A 15,746-nucleotide genomic window follows, 5' to 3' on the forward strand; every position below is an offset into this window, starting at 1 on the left:
TCCCCCCTCCCCCCTCTCACTTGGCTCTTTTCACTCAAGTTTGGCACTCTACCACTTGAGCCACACTTCTACTTCTGGCTTTTTGTTGCTCAATTGGAACTAAGAGTCTCACATAGATTATTCTTCCCAGGCTGGCTTTGAACCATGATCCTCAGATCTCAGCCTCCTGAGTAGCTAGGATTACAGGCGTAGCCACCAGCACTGGAGACATGGGTTCACGGGTTCGTTTAATCATCTTAACTACTGGCATAGATCCCATTACTAAAGAAGATTGGGTTCTTTATGACCCTGAGGAGCCTGTAATCTTTCAGTATCTTTTAATAGTGAGGGAGAGACAGGAGGTCAAGAAAGCCAGTCACTGGCTGGCCTCTCCCCTGGTCAGCACAAGGTCTCTTCATTTGGTTTTTTTGTTTTTGTTTTTTGCCCATTGTGGGGCTTGAACTCTGGGCCTGGGCGCTGTCCCTCAGCTTTTCAGCTCAAGGCTAGCACCCTACCACTTGAGCCACAGCACCACTTCCAACTTTTTCTGCTTATGTGGTGCTGAGGAATCGAACCCAGGGCCTCATGCATGTGAGGCAAGCGCTCTACCACTGAGCTACCTTCCCAGCCCCAGGCCTCTGGACTTACATCATGGAGGGGGAAGGCAGCCTTGTAGATTCCAGAGCTGACAAGTCTGTTAATCCCAAACTTGTTGACATTATTCACCACTTGATAGGTGACCCGGGAGAGGATGAAGTAAACCTAGATTGAAAATTAAAGAGTATGGGGTTATACAGAATTCAACGTCACTGTAGAATGGTCATTGGTAGGCATTAAAAACAATTCTTGCTGAAATCTGAGGATCATGGTTCAAAGCCAACCTGGCCAGACAAATCTGAGAGACTCTTATCTCCAATTGACCGGTAATAAGTTGGAAAGTAGAGGCCTGGCTCAAGTGGGAGAGTTCCAGCCTTGAGCAGGAAAGGCAATGTATTTAAACTTACAATGCGGCTCCTAGTGGCTGGATTGAAGAAAGAATCTTTATCAAGAATGTAGAAATCATTGAGCCGGTTCTTCTCAAAGGGGGCGGTGAAGAATTCTTGCTCTGGCTTGATGACACTTTCATCCACTCTGAGGACTTTGGTGAACCAGTTGAGGGTGCCGAAGGCCGAGGAGCGGATTTTCAGGTCATTGGGTTTCAGAGGTAACTTGATGTGCATTATCTCAGCGTATGTACACAACACGTCCCAAGGTGCGTGTACTTTTACGAATATAAGCTTGTCATCTGAAACCTATATGGAAAGAATAAACAAACAAATCAGAGAAACAAACCTACCTTGTCCTCAATTTTCCAACTGATTGTTTTATGTGCAGGCAGTTTTTTGAAAAACTACCACCATCAACAAAACCAATAAAAACATAAGCTGGCCTTAATGGCTCATGCATGTAATCCTAGCTGCTCAGGAGGCTGAGTTCTGAGGATCACAATTTGAACCCAGACCAAGCAGGAAAATCCATGAGACTCTTATCTCCAATAAACCAGTAAAAAGCTGGCAGTAGAGCTGAGGCTCAATTGGTAAAGAACCAGTTTTCAGTGAAAAAGCTAAGAGACAGGGCCCAGGCACTGAGTTTAAGCCCCAGTTACTGGCACAAAAAGAGAAAGAATCAAACACATGCACAAAGATACCAGTAATAGTGAGGGTACATCAGATCTGAAAAACATCCTAAATTTTTTTAAGAGAATTTCTTAGTTTGAACTATTAAGACAGTAATTCAAATGATCGCAGTTCTTTCATTGTCTAATATTTTAAATGAGAAAATTAAACTTGTTAATTTGTCCATCACATCTTTCAAATTAGTGACTTAAAATAACAACACTAGAATATTCATGGCAATGCTACACTAATGAAAAATTTTTAATTTTCTCAACCTAAATCAGACTGCTGAATTTATTGAATATCTACTCATTATGTTCTGTGGCCATTAAAATGTCAAAGAATTTTATTTATTGATATAAAGGGGCATTTACTATATATTATGTGAAAATAGAAAATTAGAAAATTGTGATACCAATTTGATCTTTCTGAATGGAAAAGGCATATATCTAAAGATATAAAAATAATTCCCCTTTGTGAAGGGATTATGTTTATACCTAATGATATAAAAAGAGATAAAGATACAAAGATGTATCTTTATGTATAAATATAGACTTAACTATGTCTTTATCTCTTCCTAAAGATATAAAAATAGAAGGGCTACAAGGTTATTTGTATGCACTTAAGGTTCGGATCATTTTAAGTTTTCCTTATTTCTTCTATTTTCTAATTTTTACCATGAACTAATTTAGGAAAGAAAATACTTTGAAAAATTTTAAAGGAAAAAAATTAACCAGATAGTGCATTAATTAGTAAACTCTTTGGCTATAAAAAAAAAGCATCTGTTGGCTTTGATCAGATAAAGTAACACATTCTACACAGCACAGATGCTGATTGAGTCTCCTCTTCATCCACTGTTTTCTGAATCCCAAGTAACTTGCCAGTTCCCCCAAAACAATGTTCAAAGGGGGATTGCAAAGGGACCAACACTTACCGATCTGGTTGCTTCTAGCTGCAGGCCATGACAGATAAGATTAGATTCATATGCTTGTCTTTTTCTCTGTCAAGAGATATTAGAATATATGTAAGTCTTTTAGTTTGGCAGAAAAGGCCTTTAAGAAAACAAAAATACATAAATAATACAAGCATACTGGTTTAGACCTGATGAGAAAGATACATGTGCTCACAATGGAACAGAAGCAGCAATGTTGTTGATGACCTGGGAGTGCTGGCTCTTTTCTAGAAGCCCTGAGCTCTGAGGAGAGCTCCCAGTTGCGTGATGGCATTTGGAAACATTGGCAGTATAGAAAAGTTTCTGGCTTTGGCAAAATCCCCAAGTCTTTTTTGGCTCTTATGGGACAGGCCGGTGCCAGTGGTTCACACCTGTAATCGTACTCAGGAGGCTGAAATCATCTGAGGGTGGCGGTTTGAAGCTATGAGGAAATACCATGAGGCTCTTATCTCCAATTACCCACCAACAAAGCTAGCCATAGGTGGAACAGAGGCTCACGGTAGAGTGCCAGCCTTGAGGGAAGAAGCCAAAGGACAGTGTAAAGGTTCACTCAGCTGTTTTTTGCTTCTACTTGGTACTCTATCACTGAAGACATGCCCTCTGCTTCTGGCTTTTGGTGAGTTGAGACATGAAACTGGATGATTTGTTTTGCCAGAGTTGTCTCTCAACCTCAATCCTCAGATCTCAAACTCTTGAGTAGCAAAGAGTACAGGCATGAGCTGCTGAAGTAGGCTGGAAAATGCTTTATCATCAAAAATGTTCCTCTGTGAGACAAAATAATGAAAATGTCACCATAGCAGTTAAGGGCACAATCTCAAAAATAAGACTGCTTAGGTTTCATTTTCATTCTGGCTCCATCAACAACTCGATGGCACATGAAAGCGAAGTAAAACCTCTGTGCTTCATGTTGTGCATCCACTAAGCAGAGAACACTCACTAGCTTCCTTGTTCCATTCCCATTGAGGACAGGGTTTCAACCACACTAGAATTCCCATTTCCACTGACAGTTGATAAACTGGATCCAATGCTTGTACTGCACACAACTGCAAAGGATTCTGGGATGGTGTTTGAACAATGACTCCAATAGTGACAGGGTAGGAAAAGTCAGTCAGGCCTCTTTTCTTAGGGAACACTTCTCATGCTGAATCCACAGTAAAGGGACAGAGGAGGACTGAGCCACAATGTGGACAGCGCGGTAACAGTGATACAGGATGCTATGAGGTGTATGGGGAAGAAGCCAGGCCCTGAAGCAAAAAAACTCCTTAGGAGAGGAGTCAGACACAAAACTACTGCTTTATAGGATGTAGTATGGTTCTAATAAGATGCCAGATATTGTGCTAAGAGTTTTCCAGAGGCAACACATGAAACTGCTCGCTACACTTTGAGCATAGACCAGAGTAACTCGGAAAAAAGCCAGCAAATGCTAAAACTACCTGCCTTAACAGAGACAAATCCACGGGCCTGGACATGCTGAGCTGGAAGAGAGAGCAGACGGCTTTGTGTGTCACTTTCCTACTCTGCTCCCATGAGTGTTCCACCATCCCCAATGTCTCTAAATACGGTTGAAGGAGATTTTGGCCTCCTTTGTTTTGGGTTTTTTTGGTTGGTTTTTTTTTTTGTTTTGTTTTTGTGATGGTTCTGAGGTTTGAACTTTGGGCCCGGGCACTGTCCCTGAGCTTCTTTTGCTCAAAGTACTAGCCCTACCACTTAAACCACAGCGCCACTTCCAGCTTTTCAGTGGTTGATTGGAGAAGAGTTTCAAAGACTTTTCTTTCTATGCTGCAAAGTCTCCTGAGTAGCTGGGATTATAGGCAGAAGTTACTGGCACCCAGCTAAATATATGTATATGTGTATGTGTGTGAGAGAGAGAGGGAGAAAGAAGGAGAGAGGGGAAAAAGAGGGAGAGGCAGAGGGAGAGAGAGGGAGAGGAGAGAGGGAGAGAGAAGAAGCGAGAGGGAAAGAGGGAGAGGCAGAGAGAGGGAAGGAAGGAGAGGGAAGTGAGGGAGAGAGAGGGAAGGAAGGAGAGAGGTAGGGTGTGTGTGTGTGTGTGTGTGTGTGTGTGTGTGTGCGTGCGTGCGTGCGTGCGTGCGTGTGTGTGTGTTTTCTCTGGGGCTGTCCCTGAGCATTTTTGCCCAAGGTTAGAGCTCTACCTCTTGAGTCACAGCTCCACTTCTGGGTTCTTGTTGATTAATTGGAGGTAAGGGTCCCATGGACTTTCCTGCCTGGGCAGGCTTTGAACTATGATCCTCAGATCTCAGCCTCTTGAGTAGGTGTGAGCCACGGGCACCTGGCCCAGCTGCTTTTTAAAGGAGGTATTAACCTAGCACAATAACTTTCAACAGCAGTCTGGAAGTTCCTTAAAAGAACTAAACATGGAGCTGGGCTCTGGTGGCTCATGCCTGTAATTCTAGCTACTCAGGAGGGTGAGATCTCAGGATCATGGTTCAAAGCCAGCCCAGGCAAGAAAGTCCATGAGACTTATCTCCAATAAGAAAACCAGAAGTGAGGCTGTGGCTCAAGTGGCAGAGTGCTAGCCTTGAGCTGAAGAGCTCAGAGACAGTGCCCAGGCCGAGTTTAAGCCCTACGACTGACAAACAAAACAAAAAACTAAATATGGATACCACTACAGAGCATCTACCTTGAACATCATGAGCCAAGAGATGATAAGGACACCTGCACATCCATGTTTATTGCCACACTAGTCACAATAGCCAAGCAGCCCAGATGCCCACAATAGATGAGTGAATCCAAAATGCAGTACCTATACACGATGGAATTTTACACAGCCATTAGAAAGAATATTATGTCATTTACAGGGGAACGGATAGACCTAGAACAAACCATTTTAAATGAGGTGAGCCAAGCTCAGAGAGACAAACGGCATGTTTTCTCCCATGTGTGGAAGATAGATCTAAAATATCATGGGATAAAATAAAGTATACAAGACTCTAGGCACACTCTTACAAGAGGAACGTAAAGGTGTGATGCTTATGTGCATCTGATCACATAAAATAATATTTATCACAATGAACTGCAACAAATGGAAACAGGAGTTTTTTTCTTTGTTACTGGCTTGTTTTCTTTTTCTCTGGTTTGTTCATTTATCTGTCTTTGAGAAGGAAAGGAGGAAGACCCAGAAATAGAGGGACAAAGGGTGAACAAATGCAGCAATGGTACTCACTAGACACTATGTGGAAAATGAACTATCCAGGAGGGAAAAACTAGGAGAGAGCAAGGGAAGGGGTGACATTGTCCAAAAAAGAAATGTACTCTTTAACTGTGAGCCCTCTGTACATCACCTTTATAATAACAATTTAAAAATTTTTAAGTAGGTTTTAAATTCTGCTCCTTTCCGAGTAGTGTGATGTAATCTAGCCTGCTCGGAACGTCTATCATCCCTGTGGCTGAACACGCATGTGTGGTTGGTTACTGCCTGTGAGGTACTCAGCAATCAACTTGCTGAGTTGGATGAAGTGTGTTCAGGTAACCGTTACTTTACTTCATGACACCCAAGTGCAGGAGTAGTGACGTGAGCAATGTGGATGTCATACAGTACAGCGTCTAAGTGAAAAAACTGGAAGCTCTTAACTTGATAACCAGAAAAGTAGTATATGCTGCAGTTGCTAAGATGCATGGGAAGGAGGGATCTTCTGTGACATTGTGAAGGAGGAAGGAAATGCACGCTGTCTCTGCTGTCAACCTCAAGCAGAAAAACTTACAGAACGTGACACATGTTTAGGTAAGGTGGAGAACACATTAAGTATATGTAGGCATGCACAGAGAATAAATATACTATGTGCAGAATTTGGGGCTACAAGTAGGCATCCACTGGGCGTCTTGGGATCGATCTCTCAAAGATGAGGAGAAGCTTCTCAACTCAACCAGCAGTTCTAATACCTGGCACTGGTGGCTCATGCCTGTAATCCTAGCCTCTCAGGAGACTATGATCTGAGGATTGAGATTTGAGGCAGGAAAAGTCCATGAGGCTCCTATCTCCCATTAATCACCAAAAATCCAAAAGTGGAGCTATGGCTCAAGTAATAGAGCACCAGCCTTGAGTGAGTAAAAAAGCTTGAAGGACAGTACCCAGGCCCCGAGTTCAAGCCCTGGAACAGCACTAACACAAAACAAAATAACCATAAGCAGTTATAAATTCATCCTATAAACGTTTCCTGAGGCCCTGCTATGTTCTAGGAAACCTTCAAGTGCTGAAGACTCAAAGAATGTACAACAGTCTGCTATGAAGGATCTACAAAGCTCGCGGCTCATACCTCTAATTCCACCTACTCAATAGGCTGAGAACTAAGGATCACAGTTCAAAACCAGCCTCAGCAAACCAATCTGTGAGACTATCTCCAATTAACCAGCAAACATATGAAAGTGGAGATATGTTTCAGGTGGTAAAGCACAAGACTTGAGCAGTAGCCAAACAAGAGAGAAATGGAGATTGAGTTCAAGACCCAGTACCAGCACAAAAGCAAACAAGCAAACAAAACAAAAAAGGATCTATAGAGAAACCCAGTGCCCAATTACTCACTACTTTTTCCTGATATTAGATGAAATATGTATCTGTGTTCTGTGGCATTATAATGGATACCTGTTGTTCTTTATGACTGCTCAACATTTCAACCTACATCAAACTCTACATTCACTACAGCAGGTAATGCACACTCTCATTGGGCACTGGTGACTCACATCTGTAATCCTAGCTACTCAGGAGACTGAGGTCTGAGGATCAAAGTTCAAAGCCAGCCCAAGCTGGAAACTCCAGGAGATTTTTTTTTATATCCAATGAACCAACAAAAAGCCAGAAGTGAAACTGTGGCTTCAGTGGTAGAGCACCAGCTCTAAAAGCTAAGAGACAGTGCTTAGGCCTCCGTTCAAGCCCAAGTATTGCAATACAACAAAACATACACTCTCCTTTTCCTAGTGTTCAGTGAAGCTCCACTACTAGCATGAGCTTCCTGGCCTCTTAGCTTGGATGGATGGGAGCAAAGGCCAGTTCCAAAGACCACAGAAGCTGTGAAAGAAGACAGGTAGGCTGGTCACTGATGCCAATGGTTAGCCTGTGTCCAAGACAACCACCATCTTTTCCTCTCATACTGTGTCACCCCCAAGAGGTGAGGATCTGCTTCTACCTAGTCCACTGGCTGCTCTGTCTCCATACTGACTTATTTATGTAATCTTTCCAAGGTGTCTGTAAGCACAAGATACAGCTGAGTTTTGTTATGTCCAATCAAGAATCCTGATTGAGAGTAGATACAAACTAGAGAAAACCCCATTAGCCTAGAAGCCCCGTCACTGAGGACACAGTGCTCCAAGAAGGAATGACAGAGGTGCCTTCCAGGGGAATGACCCTCCTTAAGGCTGACACCCGGCAGCTTTGATCACCTCACTCATCCGCCACAGAATGACCCGTGCCTCTATCTCTGGAATCTTCTAGAAGGGAGGGAGTTCACAGTTAGGGTGTGATGGCTCAGGCCCAAGGGATTTATCTCTTGTAGACCTTCTTCCTTTGAGAAGAGTAAGGAAAAGCCAAGCATTTAGTGGTTCATGCCTATAATCCTAGCTCCTCAGGAGGCTGAGATCCGAAGATTATGGCTCAAAGTCAGCCAGAGCAGGAAAGTCTGTGAAATTCTCACCGCCAATTAACTGCCAGAAAACTGGAAGCTAAGCTGTGGCTCAAAATGGTAGAGTACTAGCCTTGAGAAGAAAATCACAGGGACAGCACCCAGGCCTGAGTTCAAGCCTCCAGCACAGAAAAAACAAAAAACCAACATATGTGTATACGTGTATATGTGTATACACGTACACACACACACACACACACACACCATTCCATGGTCCTAACTGCTATTCAATGACCATCTCTGCCTCCAGAGATACTGGTCTTTAATCTTGATATCCTAAGTATTCAGACGAGGCCTATAAAAAAGCATGCCATAAATGGCTGAATAAACAAAGTGCAATATGGATCAATGGCAATCTATTATGCAAGAATGGATTAAAGGAATCTCAAGTCCTACATTACAGCAACTGAACTCCCTCGTCCTTAGTTTTCCTCCCTAGATTTTTGTCTGTGTGTGCCGGTACTGGGGCTTGAACTAAGAACCTGGGTACTGTTCCCTAACTTTCTTGCTGAAGGTAGATGCTTTACCACTTCCACTTTCAGAGATTGTGTGTGTGTGTGCATGCACACACACTTAATTGGAGATAAGAATCTCATCTCAAAGGCTTTTCTGCCCAGGGTGTTTTTGACTTTGAGTTTCAGATCTCAGCCTCCTGAATAGCTAGGATTACAGGTGTGAGCCACAGATGTGAGCCACTGACTCCTTCTGAAAACCAAACATCTGACAAAATAGGCATTCATAACTGCTCTGTTTCCAGACTATGCACCCAGTGACTTCTGATCCCACCAAATGCCTGAACTCATGTACCAGGAACTCTGGGAAATGGATCCTAACTCTGAGTCACTCCAGCATCCCCCTTTCTGGATGCTTCCATGCCATGTGGCCTGGTCCTTGAACGACTCCTTAAGATATCTGATGAACACATACTCTTTTCACCCCCTGGGGATCTGACATCTAGGTGTCTCTGCTCTTTTGTCCCATCGTTGTATGTAATAAGAGAGGTCACTGGTGAGCATGCCCAGCCTATGTGACCATCACATATTCAGAACATATTACAAAACCTTCCCTCAGCCCCATCTGAGTGGCTTTGGGAATAGCCACTCAGGAAGACACACTGGGTTTTATTTAACCCGCTTCCAATAACTGGATATTGTGATCGTTTCTAATTCTTCACTGTGTTGAAAATCCTTGTAAAACAATCTTCATGTATTTTTTATTACTTCCTCGGGATACAACATTGGAAATAAAACTCTGCAATCAAACAGTGTACTTTGGTTGTAAATTCTCTAATATGAATAGCTGTATGACCCTCCAGAAAAATTGTACTAATTTATCTCCTTTCAGTTCCTATTTAGGTCTTTACAAAGAACTCCTGACATGTTCACCTGATTTCTCTTGAGATAACTGGGAGACCTTGGAAGTTAGTGTATAGTCTCGCCTTTCACTATGAAGTGTAAACATATAAACAGTTAAATCAAGAATAAAGCATTTCTATTTGCTTATTCAACATGTGAATGTATCACCTTGGTGTTGCTTTAATAGTCCAGTTCTTCTTGTCTTAGCATGCCTGTTCACAAAGAACCAGTGGAAAACTAAGAAAAATGGATGGGACCAGTTTCCTTGGTATGTCAGGAAGCTAAAGTAAATTAGCATATGTGGCCTATTTATCCAACAGGCACCCAGCAGAGACGGACTGCTTCTGTAAGAAAAGACTGCTTAAATCCCTTTAATAGGAACGCATCTTTTGACACTGGCACAAGTAACTCTTCTTGACATGTGAAAAATTAATGTAAAGCTGCCTTCCATGTTAAAAAGGGAAGATAATTAATATTGCATATTGGCTGACACAGCCACTGCTCAATAAATGTTTGTGGAATAAATACTGGAACCTACACACTCTGTAACCAAAAATTACCTAAGGGCATTGTTGGCAAGCGTACATTAAAAAAAAAAAAAGTCAGCCTATACCATGGCCTATGATTTGTAGGCAATATCAGAAAAAAATGACTAGACTTACTAGGTCTTAAAAAGAAATTAAAAGCTTAGTCATAAATTAAACCATGCTGTAAATTCCTGTATCTCTAGGGGAGCAAATTCATCTGCATTGTAATTATATCCCACTTTTTTTTATAAGCCTACTCGAAATCTAGGAAAGCTAAAGAGCCTGTTTATCACTGAAGACCTAGGTACATCACTAAAAATAAACAGGATTCTATTACTGCTGGGGGTGGATTGCATTGAGGGCTCAAATGGACCAAGGGTACGAATGAGGGAGCATCTTCCAGAAACTGGAGTTTTATTTATACCTCTCTTGAGACACTAATAAAACTGTCAAAGAAGAGTAAAGCAATCAGAAACACTAAGAACACACGGGCATGATTAAGGAAGCTTCTGTCTCTATGCATCTTAGACATTGTGTATGTCATTCAGCCTAATAAAGTCACTGTTGTCCAGGCTTCCCCTGCAGATTACACTGCAGTAACACCAGAGTAAGCACTGTTCCCTGGAGTTTCCTTCCTTCATGGTCCCAGAGTTGGCAGTGTTTAAAAGCAACCGTTGGCTGGGAGCTGGTGACTTCTGCCAATAATCTTAACTACTTAGGAGGCTAAGATCTGAGGATAAAGGTTCAAAGCCAGCCTGGGCTGGAAAGTCTCTGAGACTCTTATCTCCAATTAACCAGGAAAAAGCCAGAAGTGGAGCTATGGTAGAGTGCTAGTCCTTGAGCAAAAAAGCTCAAGAACAGAGCAGCACCTAGGCCATGAGTTCAAGCCCCAGAACTGATGCATGTGTGCGCACACGCGTGCAAACACACACACACACATATGCACGCATGCACACACGCACAGAGTCACACAAACAAGAAAAGATTGCAATGACTAAGAAGTAAACTCATGGTGTATTTACTATGATGACAAAGTAGTATAAATCATTTAAGATTAACATGAACATAGATGAAGATATTAAATATATACATTTATATATATATATATATATATATATATGTTAAATATCTATGTATTTTTAGTGCTGGTACTGGGGTGTGGACTCAGGGCGCCATGGACTCACTTGGATTTTGATTTCAAGGCTGGTATTCTATCACTTGAGCCATATCCCACTACCCTCCTTTTGCTCACTAACTGTAGATAAGAGTCTCGTGAACTTTCTTGCCTGGACTGGCTTCAAGCCCTGATCTTCAGCTCTCAGCCTCCTGTATAGCCAGGATTTCAGGCTTGAGCCACCAGCAACCCACTGAAAATATTTTTACAAAGTGTTTTCCAAACTTATCTGCTTCTCATAACCTGGAAAGGTAATCTAAATGTAGTCTTGGACTCCGTTCATGGAGAAACACAATTCAGTAGAAAAACGATCAGGCTGGAACAATCTGTTTTCTGTTTTCTTGGTTTGGCAATGTGCTTGAACTTAGAGCCTGAGCACTGTCCCTGAGCTTTTTCACATAAGGCTAGTGCTCTACTACTTGACTTGAGCCACAGCTCCACTTGCAGTTTTCTGGTGGTTAATAGGAGATAAGAGTCTTGAGCTTCTTGCCTGGCCTGGCTTTGAACCGTGATCCTCAGATCTCAGCTTCCTGAGTAGCTAGTGCCAACTAGCACCCAGTGGTAATTGTTTTTAACAAGCAGCTCAGATAAGTCTTCTCATTAGACAAATATTCTAGGACCTGTGTTTTCTGTGGACACATGTATGAATACACATGGACAGGGCCCACACGTAGCTAATCCTTCATGATTAATCCTGGCAAGCCTCAACTACCTCATAATGTTTTCTAGATGATATTTTACCAACCCTATACCTTTTATAGATGACCAGAGAAAGGGTGAGACAAAGCTGGCTTTGTCAGGGCAAATGATGGCCTTTTCATTCAAATGTAAGGCTAGATCTCAAGAGGAACAATTATAGAGCTGGGTGCCAGTGGCTCACAACTGTAATCCTAGCTACTAAAGGGGCTGAGATCTGAGACTCTTGGTTCAAAGCCAGCCAAAGTAGAAAAGCCAATGAGACTTATCACCAATTAAGCAGCAAGATATGCTAGACTGGAGGTTTGACTTAAGGCATGGAGCACCAACCTAGAGCAAGAAAGCTGAGCAAGAATGCAAGGTCTTGAGTTCACTCCAGCCCTGGTATCACCACAAAACCAAAACCAAACAAACAAACAAAAGGAATGGTCAGGAGAAGGGTTTTCTCCTTTTTCTGTCTTTGTGAACATGTTGATAAAGCCTTCTGTGAGCCCATGTGGAATAATCAGTTTTACTTTGCTGTATTTTGCTGTCTTTTCTGTGTGTGTGTTTTTTAAGGTTGGAGCCTAAGAATATTTCCCATTTTGGAAGCCAGCAGCCAAGACTTGGATTCCTTGTTTTTGTGCCACGTATTCAAAAATAAAAGCAAACATGCTTATACCAGCAACACATTTTGTTGCTCTAATTTGAAACTGCTGATCCCAATTTATTTCTTTTAACCTCTAATCTTAGCAACACTAAGAAAGATGGAAAAGCAAGGAAAACAACAACAATGTTAAGAAAAAAAAAAGAAGAACTTTTGAGTATGAAGTATTAAAGATTTAGAGCTGATTTCACCCTAAAACACAGAACATGCACCAAGTTATCTGGGCTGATGGCCTCCAATCCATCCACCACTGGAAACTGAAATCTCCTTCACAACTCTCCTAAAATGAGCCTCAAGATGCTAATTCCTGGACTACTGTGGTAAATACATCAATCTCGCGGCATTCTCATTTTCTATAGTTCCCATTTTTGCCTAGGCTGGCTTTGAACCAAGATCCTCAGATCTGAGACTCCTGAGTAGCTAGGATTACAGTGACCAGCAAAAGTCAAAATGACTATCTTCTTGTAGCTTTTAAGCATTATTTTGAGCTTAGTTTCCTTGTGACCAGAAAAAAAAAATCCAAATTGATTTGGGGCTGAGCCTCGTCTAATGCTTGCTAAAACAACTTCAAATCCTCTACAACTAAAATGGGAATATATAAGCCGTTATACAGTTGTTTTTGGAGGCAGGCATAGTTTCTGGAATGGCTTCAAGCAGTGTGAAGGAACAAGGTTGCAGGAAGGTTGGCCATTTGGAGGCTTGGTGAGGACAGCATCTTCTCCTTTGATCACAAGATGACATGGTCTGTTAAGGCTCTGCTTGTGTTTTTGCCCTTTGACAGCCTGTCTCTTATCTTTCTGGAGCCCTAAAACATGGGTAACGTTGCTTTTCATGAAGCCTGGCAGTCAACCACAGCGTTGCTTTAGGAAATCAATATGACTTGCACAATCTACTTTCTTCTTAAAAGAAACAGGGTTTTGGAAATTGCCTTCTTTTGGTACCATCCTAAATCCTCAATAAGTATGATCCAACTTGAAAATGTTTTTCCAGTTCTTAAAAATGGGATTCTATACAAACACAAATACTTGAAGGTCTAATTTATAAAACCCAACATCAAGTTCTATCAGTCCAGGAGTTCCAGGATTGCCAAAAATAAGGACGATCTTGTTCCTCCTGATTTTATAAGTTACCCTAGGATCTACGTTTCCATCTAAAGCAAAAGCAAAGGTCATTAATAATGTAACGAGTCAGCTCTAGGGCCCCTATGCCCTGGCAGTAAGGCTCTTGTCTATAATCAGAACTGTTTCCTTTATAGTTTAATGGATCAGGTCTGTTTAACTTACCTTATATAGCTTCAATCCTGCTCTACAGACAGATGGAAGGCTGATGAATATTTGATGATGGTTAGCTATGAATGCACAGAATAGACCTTAGTGTCCACAGGAAAGTAAGTTACTTTAAGTCATTCTGCTCCCAGTGATAAAATTGTATAATACAGGAAAGGCATGCCTTTTCATCCCAGATCATTGTTAAGAAAACAGCAAATAAAAAAAGAGAAAGGCAGCTAGGCACTGGGGGCCCATGCCTGAAATCCTCACTACTTACGAGGCTAAGATCTGAAGGATCTCAGCTCAGAGCCAGCCTAGGCAGAAAAGCCCAAGAGAATATTTCCAATTAATTAGCAAAAGGAGTAGAGTACTAGCCATGAGCAAGCAAGCCAAGGAAAAGTACAAGGTCCTTGAGTTCAAACCCCATGAGAGACAGAGAGAGATAAAGAGAGTGTTATTACACTATTTAGTATGTGCTGAAGATTCATGCAAAATGTATATGTGTTTGCTATTTTACTTAATCTTAACCACAATGCATTTTCCTGATGAGTACATGATAATAATTCACGTGTCAATAAGGAAAAATTCAAGCCAGGTGTCAGTGGCTCATGCCTGTAATCCTAGCTACTCAGGAGGCTGAGATCCAAAGATCACAGTTCAAAGCCAGCCCAAGCAACAAAGTCTGTAAGATTTTTATCTCCAATTAACTGACAAAAAGCCATAGTGAAGGTGTGGGACTCAAAGGGTCCAACACCAGCCTTGAGCAGATAAACTAAGGGACAGCACCGAGGCCCTGATTTCAAGATCCAGTATTGTACAAAAAGAAACAAAAAACCCCAGCCAGTTAGCTTATGATATACCATTTGGAAGATGCACTCTGATTCTAGTGCTGTAAAAATGTGAAAAACAAACAGAAGACATGGGAAATGAATAAGGAAATCTGCATAGGTCGCCGGCCAGTTAGCAGCTGTCCTGCTGCCGGAAGTCAGGCTTGGCACCCTGCTAAGTTCTGATAGGTGAGAAGTGAGTAGCAGTGAGGTGGTTTCTTGCAGACCTAAGTTGTGATGAAGTACCACTTCTCTCCCAACATCTCTACTCCTAATGCCAGGGCCCAGAGGCCCCAGAACTATTTGTTCACTATGACAGAGCCTCCGTGTCAGCCTGCATTCCCATCCTGCACAAAGTCTCAACCAAACAGCGGTGCCATCTCTGACTTTTTGTTTTCATTTTGTGCTGTTTTTATTTGGAGGTTGGAACTCGGGGCTGGGTGTTGTCTCTAAGTTGTTTGTTTTTGCAGAACACTAGCACTTTACCTCTTGAGCCACAGCTCTACTTCTGGGTTTTTGGTAGTTAATTAGAGATAAGAGACTCACACTTTCCTGCCTAGGCTGGCTTCAAACTGTGGTCTTTAGATCTCAAGTCTGAGTAATTAGGATTATAGGCAGGAGCCACTATGCCCAGTCACCTTTGACTTTTGCAGGAGTGACAAAGTGCATGCTTATTGTTAAGCCATTGTCATGGGGGGACTTGTTTGACATAATCAGAATTACGCCCAAATAGTACTGTGGCAAAAAGAGAAGTGGAACTGCAGCTTCCAAGAGTTGGAGCTCATTCAATAGCAACATGGAAATATTCAACTCCAGGCTTAACCCATTCCAAATTTATACATGCAGATAAAATAATACTGATTGCTTTCAGTTTAGAAAAAGTATGCATCACTTGGCTTGAAAGAATAGGCAGAAGGGGCTGGGAAGGTGGCTCAGTGGTAGAGCGCTTGCCTTGCACGCTCGAGGCCCTGGGTTCGATTCCTCAGCACCACATAAGCAAAAAGAAAAAAGCCGGAAGTGGCGCTGTGGCTCAAGTG

General features: G+C 42.1%; 1 protein-coding gene across 1 annotated transcript in view; it reads right to left on the reverse strand.

Moving 5' to 3' along the window:
* The window catches only part of Ano6 (anoctamin 6), a 121,389-nt gene that overhangs the window by 47,652 nt on the left and 57,991 nt on the right, over positions 1-15,746 (reverse strand). The window contains exons 4-6 of the mRNA XM_013018717.1: positions 2,569-2,634; positions 984-1,271; positions 628-741 (exon numbers count right to left, since the gene is read on the reverse strand). Of these exons, the coding sequence (XP_012874171.1) occupies positions 628-741; positions 984-1,271; positions 2,569-2,634 (468 nt within the window). The remainder of the gene's footprint in view (positions 1-627; positions 742-983; positions 1,272-2,568; positions 2,635-15,746) is intronic.

This window comes from Dipodomys ordii, unplaced genomic scaffold, assembly GCF_000151885.1.
Source record: "Dipodomys ordii isolate 6190 unplaced genomic scaffold, Dord_2.0 Scaffold42, whole genome shotgun sequence".
Taxonomy (NCBI): Eukaryota; Metazoa; Chordata; class Mammalia; order Rodentia; family Heteromyidae; genus Dipodomys; species Dipodomys ordii.